This window comes from Nuphar pumila, chromosome 4 (genome assembly GCF_984573655.1).
Source record: "Nuphar pumila chromosome 4, dmNupPumi1.hap1.1, whole genome shotgun sequence".
Lineage (NCBI taxonomy): Eukaryota > Viridiplantae > Streptophyta > Magnoliopsida > Nymphaeales > Nymphaeaceae > Nuphar > Nuphar pumila.
This window is the reverse complement of record NC_143252.1, coordinates 25889765-25905678: the sequence shown is the minus strand read 5'-3', so window position 1 is coordinate 25905678 and position 15914 is coordinate 25889765. Positions and strand designations below refer to the sequence as shown.

Below are 15914 nucleotides of genomic sequence, written 5' to 3'. Positions count from 1 at the left end.
TTCATCATGCCAATGTCACCAAGTTTTTTTTCAAAAGGCAAAGTTCGGGTTAGGCAGACCCCTACCAGTTATATGGGTTTTGAATCTGCAACGTCCCAACACAAGGTGACATGCACTAGCTGCTCCTACCAGACAAGCAGAACCCCTGTTGGTAATGTTACCAAGTTGATGAGATGTCTTGTAAACATCACCAATTCGATAGGATTTTATGGGTTCCTAACCCATAAAGGCATCCATTGTCACAAGGGTGAAGTTGGGTGTACTCTCTATATGTGTAGGGGAATCAAGGGTTTTGCTAATTAGAGGCCAAACAATATTCAGTTAGTATGGGTCGTTCCTTTAGCCCCAGGGGCCTTTAGATGAGTGGTTACTGTTTCATTACCATAAGTGTCAAATCCTTTGCATTAATGAGGGCAAGAGATAAAAGTCAGAAGGGTAGGTCCGGCGACTCTCTCAGGGCAAGGGGTGAGCCATGGGTTTACACCATCGAGAAAGTGACCCTGACATGCTTAGCCAATGTGACTAGAACTTTGATTCCTAGGGTGGTTTTCCCATCATTCACTGAAAACAGAGAGGTCTTTCCTTGACCTAACAAAAATAAAATTGGATTTGAAGTTCGGATTTGAATTGGAAGCATAGATATACATGTAGGGATGCACATGAGCCGAGCTCGAGCCGATCCTGGCATATTCAAGCTCGGCTTGCTCACTTAACCTGATGTTCTGGCTCGGCTTGAGCCTGAACTATGGTGTTCAGGCTCGGCTCGTGTCGAGTTTCGAGCCGAGCTGGGCTCGTTTAGCTCATCCTGAGCGGAACGGACTAAGCTAGCTCGGGTTTGGCCTCAGACTCGGGCTTAGCTCAGGCTCGGCTCGTGTACAAGCTCGAAAGTTAATTTTTAACCCATTCAATTGGGTTTTGCATTCTCTATAAAAATGATAAGACAGTCTCAAATGAGTTTATAATAGCGCACAAGAACCCAACACATTACATAGTTTCTGCTAAATTTGGTGAAGTTTGTACAAGAAAAAAAATGTTTAAGCAAAAGAGCACAAAAGCCCAGCACATTACATAGTTTCTGGTAATTTTTGTGAAGTTTGAAAAAAAATTGTTTAAGCAAAATAACAAAAACCAGCACATGAATTCCACTGTGAGCCAAGATATAAGGCATCCTATGACGGTGACCCACTTAATTTCCTGCTGCAAGCAAATTCTATATTCAATAGTCTATAGTAACTATAGCAACTGAATTCAACTACCTGAGTTGTTGAATAGTTTCCCCCAAACGGTCATGACTTGTTAAGAACTTCCTTTGAATACAAGAAATGGAGAAAAAATGCAATGCTGAGAAAATAACCAATATAGCAAATATTGTATCATTAGTATGATTAATGAGAAGGAAAATACAGAAGCAAAATTTACACCTTGAGAGATTTTTTGGGAACATGTTCACTGTCTGTGTATTGCCCAACAAGTCTTGACACGACCATGTCCAATTCTTTCTCTCTTAGAATGCAAGTTGCTTGAAAAGGGAGAATACGATGGCTCCAGTTGTAGCAAAGACAAATATAGACATATTATATATATATAGAACCTCTATTTGAACTGAGGAAACCTAAAGAACTGACTTAGTAGAATGATGCTCCAAGTGCCATGACTCAAGCTCGTGGATTCCATATATAAGTCAACGCACCCGCATCGACACGCTCCGATATGGGTGCAGCTTCAAACACGGTCAACTAAGTGTCAGACTGTGACATCTTCCTCGAAGCTTGCATTTTCTCTTTCAAAACATCATCCTCAGACTCTTGAAGATAATCCCCCTTACGATCATTTAGTGCACTCTCTAACCTAGCCTGTGCATTCGATCCAGGATCTTCACTCGCATCCACTTTCTGAGAAGGGTCTACATTAACATCTGCCTTAGGGTTTACATCCTCCTCTTAGTGAGGTACCTCATCTACCCTTCTACATGATCCTTCACCTCTATTATCCACACTCTCCATCTTCATCTCGCTACTGCCACTGTAGGTGATCGTATTTTCATCTTCAGGGCATTGAGGTTAGCAATAACATTAGAGCGAGCTAATGAGTTACTCTTGTTTACAATGTGTCACTCTCCCCCTCTTTGGATGCTTCTGTTATGAGAAACAAGATTGTGGCCGCAAGCCTTTCAATGTTTTATACATATTCTGCCTTAGATATGGGCCACTTTGAAATTGTTACTTGTTGTTTGACCAACATTGAAGGTGTTTGTTGATGATTTTTTGAGTGTAGATTTTTGAGTTTTTTTGTGAAAAATATTAGATACTCATATATATAGGTAAACAGGTGGACAACAAAGACACAAGACATAGGATATTGAAAAAAACACTGCAAAAACCAAAATCGTTGAGAAAACATAAAAAAAAATCAAACAATATTTTCAACATACCATGTTTATCATACAAGATACACAATATATAAACAACCAAATTGAAGGATAGGAGCATACAAATTGTTGAAAAAATGGAATAGGTTATTGAACATGCAAAGATAATTTGGAAACCATGTAATTTTTTTACAAAATAACTAACTCATGCCAATTGTGTAAAAAAAACTGATTCAAGCCACTGTTTAAAAAAATGAACCCGGTCAACGCACTGGGGGCTGAGTGTGTCCACATTTTGGACTCGATCAACTTTAACCGAGTTTATTTTTGTCCATTTATTAAAATTAATTTAAACTCAGGTCGAGGCCCGACCCTTAAGAGGTTACGCAGGGGTAGGGGCAGACGGCAGACCCCTCCCCGTCGATCGCTCCCTCTCCGCTACCCGTCCCCCTCTCCTTGTCCCCTTCAGGCTCGCTGACGACCCAGACCCCGACGACGCCAGCCACCGATCCTCTCAGGTATATCCCTCCTCCCTCTTCCGTTCTTCTTTATCTTCCTCTGGCAGGGGGCCTCGTTCGTGTTTTTCGGGAAGGGGCAGAGGCCCGGATCTGTTTTCTGGTAGGTTGGGTCCAGTCCTAATACCTGGTCTAGGTCGAGCCGAGCCTTATCGAGCTTGGCAGGTTGTTCAGGCTGAGCTCGATTGCTCGTCCGAGCTTTAGCCTACTGTCAGGCTTGACTCATTTATGGAATGGACGAGCCCGAGCGGGCTCGGTTCATTGTCCAGCCCTATATACAAGTATCATTGGATGCACCTTAGAGATGCATGTATCTTTTATCAAAATATAAATCTCATTGCCTTATTTTGGACTGCATCTGGCACTACACTATATTTAAGACATGACTCCTGATATTCAAAGACACCTATTGCCCCTAATTTCAAACATGGGCATGAAATTCCCAACAAGGGATGCATTTATTATTGTCCTTTACCTCACAAGCCAAATTACAACCGTGAGCTTCATCATTATAAGGGTTCAAACTGTTAGCTTTTTCTTTTTATGATGAACGAGTGTCTTTCAATTTTCAAAAGACAATACGAAAACCCCTTAAATTAACTAGAGCAAGGGATAAAAGTCAAAGGATAAGCCCTTGCTTATCTTTTGCTCAGCCAAAGCAAGACAATTCCATAAGGCCAAGGGGGTGCACCACAGGTTTACATTGTCCGGAAAGCGATTGTAACTACAGTTGGTTTAACCAGCGCCACTAAGTCCTTGATCCTGAGGGTGGTTTTCCCATCTTTCATGAAAAAAAGACAATACAAAAAAAAAAAATCTTGCTTTTCAAGATGATAGATGTTGACTTGAGGCCCTTAATTAACTATTTTCAATAAAAGTTTGTCTTATAATTACAATTTCAAAAAAGTGTGGCCATATTTAGAATTACGTATAAAAGGTTGGCTCTTGAATGAAATTTTCCGTAAATATAATCTTAAAAATGGAAGAAGATTGTTGAAATAACCAGTGTTAAGTTTGAAGAAAACCAACGATCTCCGAGTCCCAAGCAATGTTGTCAAAATCAGTTGAATGGGTCTGAATTGGCCGAAAGACGGATTCAAAAGCTGGCCCATTCAACTTTTTTTTATTTTTATTTTTTTAAGGGTGTTAAAAATCAATATTTTTTATTTTTAACAACACGTGTCACCTAATGGTAAAAAGGCAATAATTCAAGACCGTTTCGATATATTTGATTTTCTTTTAAAAACCGATTCACTTAGTGAATCGATTTTAACAACATGGATCCCAAGTTGGGACATCGGTAGCAGGGGACGGCCTCTCATTCATCCTTTCACATGCTAACAAAATCTTGTACTGAAGCCTTAAGCTTTGAAGTTTTGAAGCTCTGTACAAATAGTGACAAATCTCGCAAAAATAACATGATTTCTCGTTATATTTTCAAATTTTTGTGAGTTTTTCATCGAAAACATAAATATCACATTTTAAACACGATATTTATATTTTTGTCAGTGATTTATCAAGAAAAAATCATGTGGTTATTTTTTATTTATATTTTCTGATAAAATTTATTTGTTTTATATTTTCAATTTACTTTTTATTTCAAAAAACGTGAGATTTAAAAAAAATCAATTTCTCGCGAGTTTTTTGCTGCCGATTTTACCGTTTTTAACATTTGTCGTACTGTACTGAGATACCCACCTTTTCTATTCGTTGAAAAAAAAATTAAAACTTCACCTCCAGGAACACCGATGAAGCCGATGTCTACGGAGAGAGAGAGAGAGCTCTGCCCCCAAACTCCTCCGAGATGCTTGTCTCGTGCAGGGCAGCGGAGTTCAGCTTTCCCCTTTTCATAATAATGGTCATTCGCGAATATTACCATACGAAACAAATGAAGGAACAGTGACACCCACTAGTAATGGGCCCCATCACTTGAGTAGTGATATTATGAAAAACACCAACATAAGGGAGGCGGCTATGGCTTCTCATAAACGATGGATTGACGTCCAAAATCGAGAAAAAAGGAGCACCCACAAGAGAATTCGGCCATTTTCGATATTGGTTTTCTGTTTTCTTCTTCTTTCTTTTGGTCGAATCAATGGAGACTCCGAAGAGGCAGCAGAGCTTCCGGAGGAAGAAGATGACGAAGCAGCTCACGGGCAAGCGCGACGACACACCTCTGCATTCGGCTGCGAGGGCGGGGGACATCGTTGCGGTTAACCAGATTCTTAGCGGCTGTGGTGATCGTGCCGCTCTGGATGATATTCTCTGTAGGCAGAACCAGGCAGGGGAGACCGCCTTCTTTGTTGCGGGTGAATATGGTCATCTTGATTTGGTGAAGGAGTTTCTGAAGTTTGTGGATGTTGGGTGTGCTGGGATCATGGATAAAAATGGGTATGATGCATTTCATATAGCCGCAAAACAGGGAGATATTGGTAAGTGATCTTGACCTGTTGATAGATTCTTGTTTCACAAAAAAACGACAGATTTTCAAGGGAAATCTTGTTATTTATAGCTGCTTTGCCATTTTAATTTTGTTTCTGTAGTGATAAAGGTGTGTTTATTAATGAGCACCTGTTCGTCTTCTTTTTCTTTTTTTCTATTGGGTTTTAGTAGTTTGTCGGATATGTGGTGTGTTTTGTATCTTATGTTTTAGTATCCTGCAAGTGGGTTTTCTTGATAAAAAAAAAGTTTCTGTGCATTTGTAATTCTGGTTGAATAGAAGATGACCCGCTGCATGATTAATGCTCTTTTTCAATTTATATTGCAAAAGGAAATGTTTTTGTTGTTTATTTGCCTGGTAACTGTGTTGGTTCTCTAATTTTGATTCTAGTGACTCTTTTATAGTTCATAAGATTGCTTTTATGCCTAGTAATGCCAGTGTTTCTTTCTCCTAGTGGATTTGTTGTGTTAGTTGTTCCGGGGGTAAAAATTTCTTCGTTTACATGTATATGTTTGTGTTTGCTGCTATATTTTGTTAGGCAATCTATTCCTTTTGATAAATATTATTGCTAAAATTTTCAAATATTTAGCAAAGCAGGCATTTTCTTAACCATTGAGGGCCTTATATGATGCTGAAACTGCTATAATGCAGACATAGTGAAGGAGCTGTTGAGAGCCCTGCCAGAACTGGCAAAGATTGTTGATTTTTCAAATACTACATCACTACATACTGCCGCAACCCACGGTCATTCTGAGATTGTAAATTTGTTACTAGAAGCAGATGAGGTGCTTGTGAAGATTGCAAAAAACAATGGTAAAACTGCGCTGCATTCTGCTGCTAGAAATGGGCACCTGGAAGTTGTCACAGCTCTAGTAAGAAAGGATTCTGAGGTTGTTATGAGGAATGATAACAAAGGACAGACGGCACTTCACATGGCTGTAAAAGGACAAACCCTTGAGGTGGTGCAGGAATTGCTGAGGTTTGGAGCTCCCCTGATTAATGCAGTGGACAAGAAGGGAAACACAGCATTGCATATTGCGACACGGAAAGGCCGTGCTGAGGTGCAGTGCTTTTAAAACTTTTGATACTGGATTCATTGATCATGTTGGTGGGTAATGTATTTATTGAATTTGCAGCTGTGATATAGGGATATGGAATGAAATCAATGAAACAGCATCAATTCAAATAGAACCAGATTTTCGGGTTTATGAAATATAAGTTGCAAGTTTATTAATTAAACTTACATGCTTCCTTAATTAGAACTTGCATTTAGCTAGAACTTGGATAGTGAATTGTGTGGATAGTTGCTTGTGCAATACATCATACTTATTCGTGGACTTTGATTGGTTCATTTTGATCCTCAAAAAGCTTTTTATTCTATTAATCAGTTAGCCAAATAACAGTACTGGAATTCAATGCAATTGTTCTTACTGGCGTGTATATTGTGCATTCTGACAATTGTGGAAAATGCAATTGAAGAGTAGTTGAAGAAAGTGTTTGGAATCTAAGCCCAGGAAATCTATAATATTTCCTAGGAGTTGATGTAGCGAATTCAAGAAAGGTTCTATCACAAAAAAGATGTGTATGATCTTCTATAGTGGATTAAAATTGCAAGTTTGTGACCAATAACTTCCAATGTTTGCCTTTTGGAGTGAGTCTTGCATATAAACTTCATCATTAAACCACCAAGACACAGGAAGTCACCAAGTGTTGATTTGAAGTGAATATCTCAGGGTCACCAGTTATGATACTTTTGTAGATAATTGAGTGGTTTGCTTACATCTCATTTTGCGTGAAAGTTGTAAAAAACATGTTGAGACTTCTGACTTTAGTTGCTTAAGTTTACTATATTACATGGATACTTCTACCAGGCCCACAATATGACACTGGTACTAGTATTGGTACTGGTACTCCTCAAAACAGGTCAAATAGGTTTCTTACCTGATCTGAACCATTTTATCTATTTGTTGATTGGACCAACATGTGGTCAATACGCATGGATCAAGAATGTGTAATGTTAATTTTTAGACCTTTAGGCAATGACTGACAATCTATAAGACTATAACTATATATGTAAAGAATTTTACAAAATTGTGTATTTTTATGTGTGTGCTTAAATAAAGCATATTCTGCCAGCAAGTATGAAGGAGTCCCAAGAAAAAGAAAAGCTAAACTTTAGTATGTCATGCTCATAGTTCATTCTACTTGTTCATTGCTTGATAGCATCTTTTGTCATTGGTTTGGCTGAGAACTAGTGGGGCTAGCACCACCTAGCTATGAACCAATCATGAAGGAGATGAGGATGGTCATAGAAGAACCTACAACTGACTTATCTCTGCAATAATGATGCTCATAAAAAAAATGCTCTTCCTGGCTTTTAGCTACAGTTAATCCTGGTGCCAATGTAAAACAGTTCTTTCTAAATGGCACAATCCCCTATTGCTTTCAAGTATTTCTATGGCTGGAACTGGTAGTCTACCAATAGTCTTCTAGAATCACATGAACACAAATAAAATAATGTTTGCATATCTTTTTCTTTTATTAATTAGGATAGGATATGTAAGCTACTTAAAAGAGAATATTTAATCATGTAAGTTATATAGTATAATTCAAATAAATCTATGTTTAGGTAAAGCTTATCAAAATGCATCAACTTTGCCTTTGGATCAACTTCAAATTCTAGAATAATGCAATATAGTTTGATTAAACTTTACTTTGTAGTAAGTTAAAGAGTGGCTAACCTATATGACCCATTGATACATATATTTGTTTCTTCTTCTTAGTCTGATTTAATTGATCATTCTACACCTATTGTCAAACTACATTGAGAATCTTTTGCTATGTCACATGGGTGCTGGTGCGGGTGCGGGGGTGCGGCACTTTGAAAAACTTGGGTGCGGGGTTCCGGCAAATAAATAAATAAATAAATAAATAAATAAATATATATATATATATATAAAGTCCAAAAGTTGGACATAAATGACCCTGGGTGCGTTGACCACATCCAGGGTCAGGTTGACTGCACCGGGTGCCGCACCCGCATTGCGTCGCGTCGACGCGGGTGCAGCACCCAGTTGGCTGAGTCCCTGTGACATAGATCTTATGTGCTTTCTGAAATATTCTTTGCGGGTGCATTCAAGAGCACTGACTTTTTTTTTTATCTGTGAGGATAAAAAGTTGGAGGATAAAGGTTGGCCCCTTTGAGGTCCTCTTTTTGTCCATATTTTTTGGGGATCTCTTTCCCCCCAAAGTGCCAAGAAATACCGTGTTTGAAATGCAGGTGCAGGGCCCACTCACAATGGTAAAAAGTTGCTGCTGACTTTTTTTTACGTTCTTTCAAACATGCCTTGCTAGTGAAAATTTGTCAGTTTTTTTTTTCCTATAGACTCTCTCTCTCTCTCTGATCCTCAACTTACCTAATGTGTCTTGCACCCCTGGCAAGTTGTGACCTAGACTTCTTCAAAAGCAAGCTGATGAGCTCGATCCCTCGAAGGTGAAACTATTGAAATCTATTGCTAAAGATCTGGAGGACATCATTGACTTTCTACCGGGCCATCACATCCAAGACTGCTTATTCAAATGGTTTTGGCTTGTATGTGAGGCTGATATGTGCACTATGGTAGTTGAATTCCACTCAAATGGCTCACTTCTTCGGGAACTAAACATTTTGCTGTTCATGGTGGTAATTGACAATGATATGCAAATTTTAGGGTATATCATTTCAATCTTGTGATATGCAACAATGTAAGTGATACTGTTCATTGTGGACCATGTGCCACATTTTGCTGTTCATAGTGCAGGTTTGAAATTTACTTTCTTCTTCAATGTTGTTGACCAGTTCTATATCAGTCTATTGTCATTTCATTGCTAAACTAATTGTACATGAGAACAAGAAATTAGCCATTTCATCCTAGTATTTATGAAATATTGCTTGCACATAGTATAAGTACCTTCTGCTATAAAAGTATGTGATGTTACGCTCATATGCATGGAAGCAAGTTAAGGGTAAATGCCCCCGCTGAAATTTAGGTCTAATTTGAATATATTAATCTGTTTCATTTTACATTTCTAAGCATATTTTAATTTCCATTTCATTGAATAGCTCTGTAATTCTACTATTTGATATTGTTCAAAGAAAAAGGAGAATGTCTGACATTTTTCTTATTATTTGATGAGCATCGATTGCAGCCAATAAATTAATCAGATTTTATACAAAAGTTCACAATTGAGATTCCACAAAGGTACATGACTGTGTATGAATGAAAAAAACCTAACAGATACATTAGTAGCATATCTTGAATTTTCTATGAAGTTGTCATTCACAGTCTTCTTCAGGACCTAGGGTTTTCTTGGTGCCTGATACTCACTGAACCAAATTATAACTAAACTTTGTCTTTGCAGGCAGTAAAGATGCTGCTACAATTCAATGGCATAGATACCAAAATTGTTAATAGGTTTGGAGAAACTGCCCTTGACACAGCAGAAAAGAACAGTCAGCTTGAGATTGCATCCATACTCAGGCAAGCTGGTGTGGAGTATGCAAGAAGCCTTAGTCCCCCATGTGCTGCAAAAGAACTAAAACAATCTGTCAGTGATATAAAGCATGAGGTCCACTCACAGGTTGAGCATGATATTCAAACACAAAAAGGGGTCCAACAGATTCCAAGTGGATTGAAGAAACTGAAATCTGATGGGCTAAACAATGCCATAAACTCCACTACAGTTGTTGCTGTTCTCATTTCTACTGTTGCTTTTGCTGCCATTTTCACTTTGCCTGGTCAATATATGAATGACAGAGAGAAAGTGAGCAAAAAACTATCTCTTGGAGCAGCTTTCATTTCTCCTCAGGTTCTCTTTCAGATCTTCTTAATATTCGATTCAATTGCATTGTTCATTTCTTTGGCAGTCGTCGTGGTTCAGACGTCAGTGGTAGTTATAGAAAATAAGGCCAAGGAACAGTTGATGGCTGTGATCAACAAGCTCATGTGGTTGGCATGCGTGCTGATGTCAGTTGCTTTTATAGCTTTATCATTCATAGTGGTGGGAGACAGTTCGATATGGTTGGCAATAACCATAGCATTCATAGGGGCACCTGTAATGATGGTGACACTGGGGGCACTCTCTTATTTGGTGTTCAGGCATCGATTCGATGCTTCCATCCACAGGAGCTTCAGGAGGTCATCACTGAGTTTGTCGAAATCCTGGTCAATGTCACCTGTATCCAATTCAGAGTATGTGACAACTGATCATAGGAATATATATGCAGTGTGAGCAAACTGTCTCTTTATTTATTATTCCCTGCTCTAAGGCATCAACCTACGCATCACATGGGGTGCTGCTAGTTGATCTAACACGTAATCCTTATCTGTTGATTGTAAATGTAGATGAGATTGCACCTGAAACATGCAAGGATGTGTATGGAGTATGCAATCAAGTAAGATTTTGCTTTGTAGATATGAACTGGGATGAAGTATTTGGTAACAAGAGCACTAAGTTCCTGAGTTAGAACTGTAATATTAACCAATAACTATTGATTTGGTTGTTTTGGATATTAAGTATGCATTTGGCATTGTCTGAAACACGATCAAGATCTTGCACTGCAACAATTTTTGTAGTGGATGTTACACTTCAGAGAACTGTCATGATTATGGTCATGAACTCCAATTATGTGCATGCATTTGGCATCATGTTGATCTTCACCAAAATCTCTAGAATATGTTCCTGCCATTTTTCCCACTACTGCTAATACTACCAGGAAATGTTGTAGCTCTTCTAGTTTTGCATGATAGGAAGTCATGTGCCCAAGAATTATTTGAGATTAACTTGATTACCTTTTATACCACAGTTGAAAGTATCCCAATGCAGAGTTTAATGGCTTTGTACTTCAAAGACTTGGTTGATTCTTAGAGCCCCATACCATTTCATTATGTGCATCACTTGCATTGCACCTTTGACAATTTTTGGAACACTGATTTTTCTTAGGGTTCTGCCTGGGGTGCTTGTACCTTCATAAGTGTCCCTGTTTGTTTCATTCCCATGGAAGGGAAGGGTCTTTTATGGGAAATGACACAGATTTTTAAACTCTTTCCAGCTCAACTTTCCTATGAAAGTCCTTTCATATGGGTGAAGGTATGAAGGGATTTACACTAAAAAAAGAAGAATGTGGTGGGAAAAACTGTGGCCCACTTGTGCCATCATGGCACTTTCCCACCATGATGCAAAAGGGATGCTAGCTCAGTAATCTCCCACGAAAACTACGTGAAGCAAACAGGCCAGTGTATGATGTTCATTAGTAAGAGAAATGGGAGGAGAATGGCATATGCCCATCTTCATTGATTAAGCAAGAAGAAAACCTCATATGGATGAGCAGATACTCACATCTGTGAAATATATTTGGGCTATGCATTTCCTGTTTACTGCTTGAGTTGAACCTTTTTAGCTTGTGCTTTTTGAAAGGCTATTTGGGCGATTGACTTGAAGTTTCTACTTATGCATGAATATCAATGATATTCTGAGAAATTGTGATTCGTGATGTTTTCAAATGCCAATATACTATATAAAAAAAGTTCAATGTTTAAGAATTTCGCTTATTTTAAAAAGTATCACTTTTTATCATGGTATTCTCATGGTAAAAAATACATTTTTAGTAATTGTTTTTATTACATATTTTTATTTATAGTTGGATATATTTTATATGTTCAGGAATGGTGATATTTTCTTGAGATTGTATTGAGAAGCATGTTTGCAACACCCTGTAACTTCTTGGATTTTCTAAGCTTCCTGTGATTGCAAATGACAATCACAACACTTTCTCAAGTTCAATGAAACATGAGAAACCACAAGTTGAAATGGTGATTCTCACTTTCAAATGCTTCTCCCTTGAATCTTATGAAAGTTTATTACAAGACTGGTCTTATGGCTAACAATCGCTCATGCCACCTATGATCAAAGCAAATATTGCTTATCATGAATTGATTTAGATCTCAACTTGTATTAAACCAGGTTCAGACCCAGCCCAGCTCTTTTTAATCCTATGACAACAATGACAACTTTCTGTTTCTCGGCTGAGATTGCTCATCCCACTTGTGAGCAAAACAAACATGCAGTTAGTTAGATGGGTTTGAGAGAGCCAATGGATCATTTTGCTGCATGGTTCGCTAAGGAGCTTGTGAGAGTAAATAAATTGAAGCATTTGAGTCAACATGTTTGGGGTTGCGTCTACATGAAAGCCGGTTTTCATTGAGGGGCATAAAAGATGCAAAATGAATGAATGACTACCTAGTCAGTTCGAGGAAAAAAAAATCACTAAAATTCCCTGTTGTTTCTAAGCTCTGTTTGACAGCCGGAAATGAGAGTGGAGATGGGAAGATGAAAGGTGAGAAGGGAAATCCCTAAACCTCCCACTGTTTGAGATTCCATATTTGGAATATGGAAGTAGAGATGCGAGGGGAGATGAGAGTGGTGATGCCCTCCCATTTCCCATTTTCAAGTACATCATAATAATAAAGGATGTAATTGATAAATGATAAATCCACTCTCATCTCCCATTTTCACGCCTGCTCCCATCTCCACCCCTTTCTCCACCTCCCAAATTAGTGCTCTCATTTTTTTTAAAGCTGTGGTTGAATCACTTTCCGGTTCTCTCTTTCTGTTTGCAAGAAAAGGAGGAGCTGCTGCTCTTACAGATGCTATTTCATCCGGTCCTATGTTTGCAATTGAATCACCAACGGCTGGTACACTAATCACAGCCATTGAAGAAGCAGTTGGAGGAAGAACCGCTGCTAGAAAGGTTTTTCCCTAACTGTTGTTGGTGAAATAAAAGCAGTTCTTACTCTTTCTGGTGGTTCAGTCAGTTAATCAATTGTCGAATCAATGAAAACCTCCTTCTTCAACCAGTACCTGCCGTTGATGCAATAACCGGTCTTGTTGGAATTGAATCAGAATAGAATATGCCCAGAAGGAACTGTTTTCAGGACAAATGCATAGGTAAGATACCCACGCACATATTTCATTAACACAGAAATCAGAAGATGGTAAGCCAAACGATGAGCTATCATTTGGGAACGAATACAGAATACAGTAGAAAATCTAACAAAAAAGAATGACGGACTGAAAACCAACTGAGTTCAATAAGCAGGAAAGCCTAGGCCTGATAATTCTCAGTACAGACACCATCAGATGAGGACCCGATTCACGCCAATCCACCACCTCCAACCTCAAGGAAGGATGCCATGTAACATGTTAGGCATCATGTCCACTTAGTACTTAATATTGGTATAAATCTCGCTTCAAAAACTTCACTAAATACTTGGGAAAATTGTCCCAAATACTTACAAAAAGTCGTTTTTTAAACGACAATGCTATTAACGACAAAAGAATTTTAGTATAATAATTGTTTTAGCATACGAATTGAATGTCCTGATTCGAATCGCCTGAACCAGCCTCAAAATGCTTGATCTGATTCTTGAATATACCCTCGCTGATCCAACTAGGTCCAACCTAATGTGAACAACTGGGTTTCATTCTATTTGTTGTAGATTGGATGATGATGAAAAACTGTTGATCCTGCAAAAAGGTTGAAAAGTCTGACCAAAAAAAGGTGATGCCGCATATTTGAATGATTGAATACTTTTATACGAGAAAAGGGGAACACCCTCCAAGCCTAAGTATTCTTCAACGAGTCCAATCCTGTAAACCATTACAGATGCAAATGGATAGAATCCAGTTTAAGTAGTTTAGATGGCTCTCATCTGATCTTTTATGATCCAATCTATATCCAATTGGTTGGGTCTTTTCGAAATTCCTCTGTTAACACAGGATCGAATACAATAACACCCAAACAAGGGAATTCGCTCATGGATGTAAGGCTGGTAATCTAGCCGAATGAACCGAACATGGACTCTATTCATTAAACTTTTTGTATGACTCGAACTCGGCTCGTGTTCACCATGAGCCTAACTCGGCCCATTCTGTCACGAACATCATGTATTCGTACTCGTCTCATGAACAGTTGGATCAATTAAACAAGCCAAGTTTCTATTCAGCTCGAGTTCAAACTCACAAGATCGTAAACACTGTTCAAATTGTAAGATCGTATGAGCTCGACTATAACTCACTAGATCATATATAAATCAAAACAAGCAGCTATTTGATACAATTAAATTGCATAAAAAAAAAGAAAATAGATTTTGCTGCACTGTATATAGACAAAATTTAAAAAATTTATTTATTTATAAAACTGTTTCACAATTAGAATACACAGTGGCTCTTTTGTCTCTTTTGTGCATTCGATGGTTGCTCTATTGCATCCCCTGTTTTCAGTGGCTAAGGAATGGGATGGATACCAAAGAAAATTTACAGGCTAAATATGCCCAAATGCTGCAGCAATTTTATGAAAGTCCTTATTGTGGATGTCTGAACTCTGTGCTTGTTGCTGATGTTGGTCCCAAGAGCTGGAATACTAGATGCCAAACACACAAGTCGCCAGAGGATATGAGTAAACAGCAGTGAAAGAGAGCGAAACGAGTGAAAGGGAGAATTAGAAGAATAGCAGTCAGCAACAAATACAACAAACTGATCCCCTTTAAGCAAAGAATGAACATCTTCAACATATTCTCTCATTATAGATTTTTGGACTGATCTAAGTTCAACAGAATAAATTGCAGAGATCGACTGGAATTAACAACAAACAACTGACAGCAGATCAGATGTGATCAAAAGAACCTAACCTTCCAATAATAAAAACGATAGGAAGTTCAGCTTTCCAGTCAGCATTTCAAATGGCAGGATGCCAACACTCCACCAGTCTGCTGCTTTATCATGCCCTTTTCCAAGAACAATTTCTGGTGACATGTACTCCACAGTCCCACAAAGAGAGTTTGATCTGGTGTTCTCAAATTCCTTTGCCAGTCCAAAATCCGTCATGACCTACAAACATGATGTTCATCAGATCAAACTCATGAGAGCCACTGTACATAGTACCATGGTTTTATTTGGCTCAGAGTTGTACATGGCCATCAGCATCTAGAAGAATGTTTCTCTGGCTTGAGATCTCTATGCATTATGCAATTACCATGGAGGTGAGATACAGCAGAAACTATCTCAGCAGTATAGATACGTGCAACATCCTCCCTGGAGACATAATAACATAATTAATAAACCAAAAGCCATTTCGGTATTTTAACAATCACCATTGCATCTCAAAACTTTAAGGTGACTTGATGAAGACCAATGTCCAGGACCAGGTCTGACTGAGGGCAGCTTGAAGAACTTAACATGGAACTTGGATGGTCAGATATATGTTTAGATTTGAGAACTTTCCCATATGTTTTCTGACTTGCACGCAACATAAGGGCAACTCATCTCACGTTACCAACGGGGCTCCGCTTTTCTGGCAGGGGCAGTTAGTGCACGTCACCTTGTGTTGGGACGTTCCAAGTTCGATCCCCAAATGGTATGGTTGTATAACTGGTAGGGGTCTGCTTAACCCCTCTGTCGAAAAAAAAAAAACTCTTCTCACGTTTTCTTTCATTAATAGGTCACCTTGAAATTACTTTCAAAGTTTTGCAAGTGATGTGCCATGAAAAATACC

At 38.5% G+C, this 15914-nt stretch overlaps 1 protein-coding gene across 1 annotated transcript; it reads left to right on the top strand.

The window, feature by feature from the left end:
- Window positions 1-4851: 4851 nt before the first annotated feature.
- LOC149839700 (ankyrin repeat-containing protein At5g02620-like) lies at window positions 4852-10923 on the top strand. The gene is made up of 3 exons (XM_090004204.1): window positions 4852-5315; window positions 5975-6384; window positions 9725-10923. The coding sequence occupies exons 1-3, from the start codon at window positions 4979-4981 to the stop codon at window positions 10592-10594; spliced, it is 1617 nt and encodes a 538-aa protein (XP_089860330.1). The 5' UTR covers window positions 4852-4978; the 3' UTR covers window positions 10595-10923.
- Window positions 10924-15914: the final 4991 nt, after the last annotated feature.

Excerpts from the sequence above, each read along its gene's own strand:
- LOC149839700 (XM_090004204.1), top strand. The coding sequence starts at position 4,979 with ATGGAGACTCCGAAGAGGCAGCAGAGCTTCCGGAGGAAGAAGATGACG. Across the intron at positions 5,316-5,974 it reads CGCAAAACAGGGAGATATTG|ACATAGTGAAGGAGCTGTTG; the intron begins GTAAGTGATCTT and ends GCTATAATGCAG. Across the intron at positions 6,385-9,724 it reads CACGGAAAGGCCGTGCTGAG|GCAGTAAAGATGCTGCTACA; the intron begins GTGCAGTGCTTT and ends TTGTCTTTGCAG.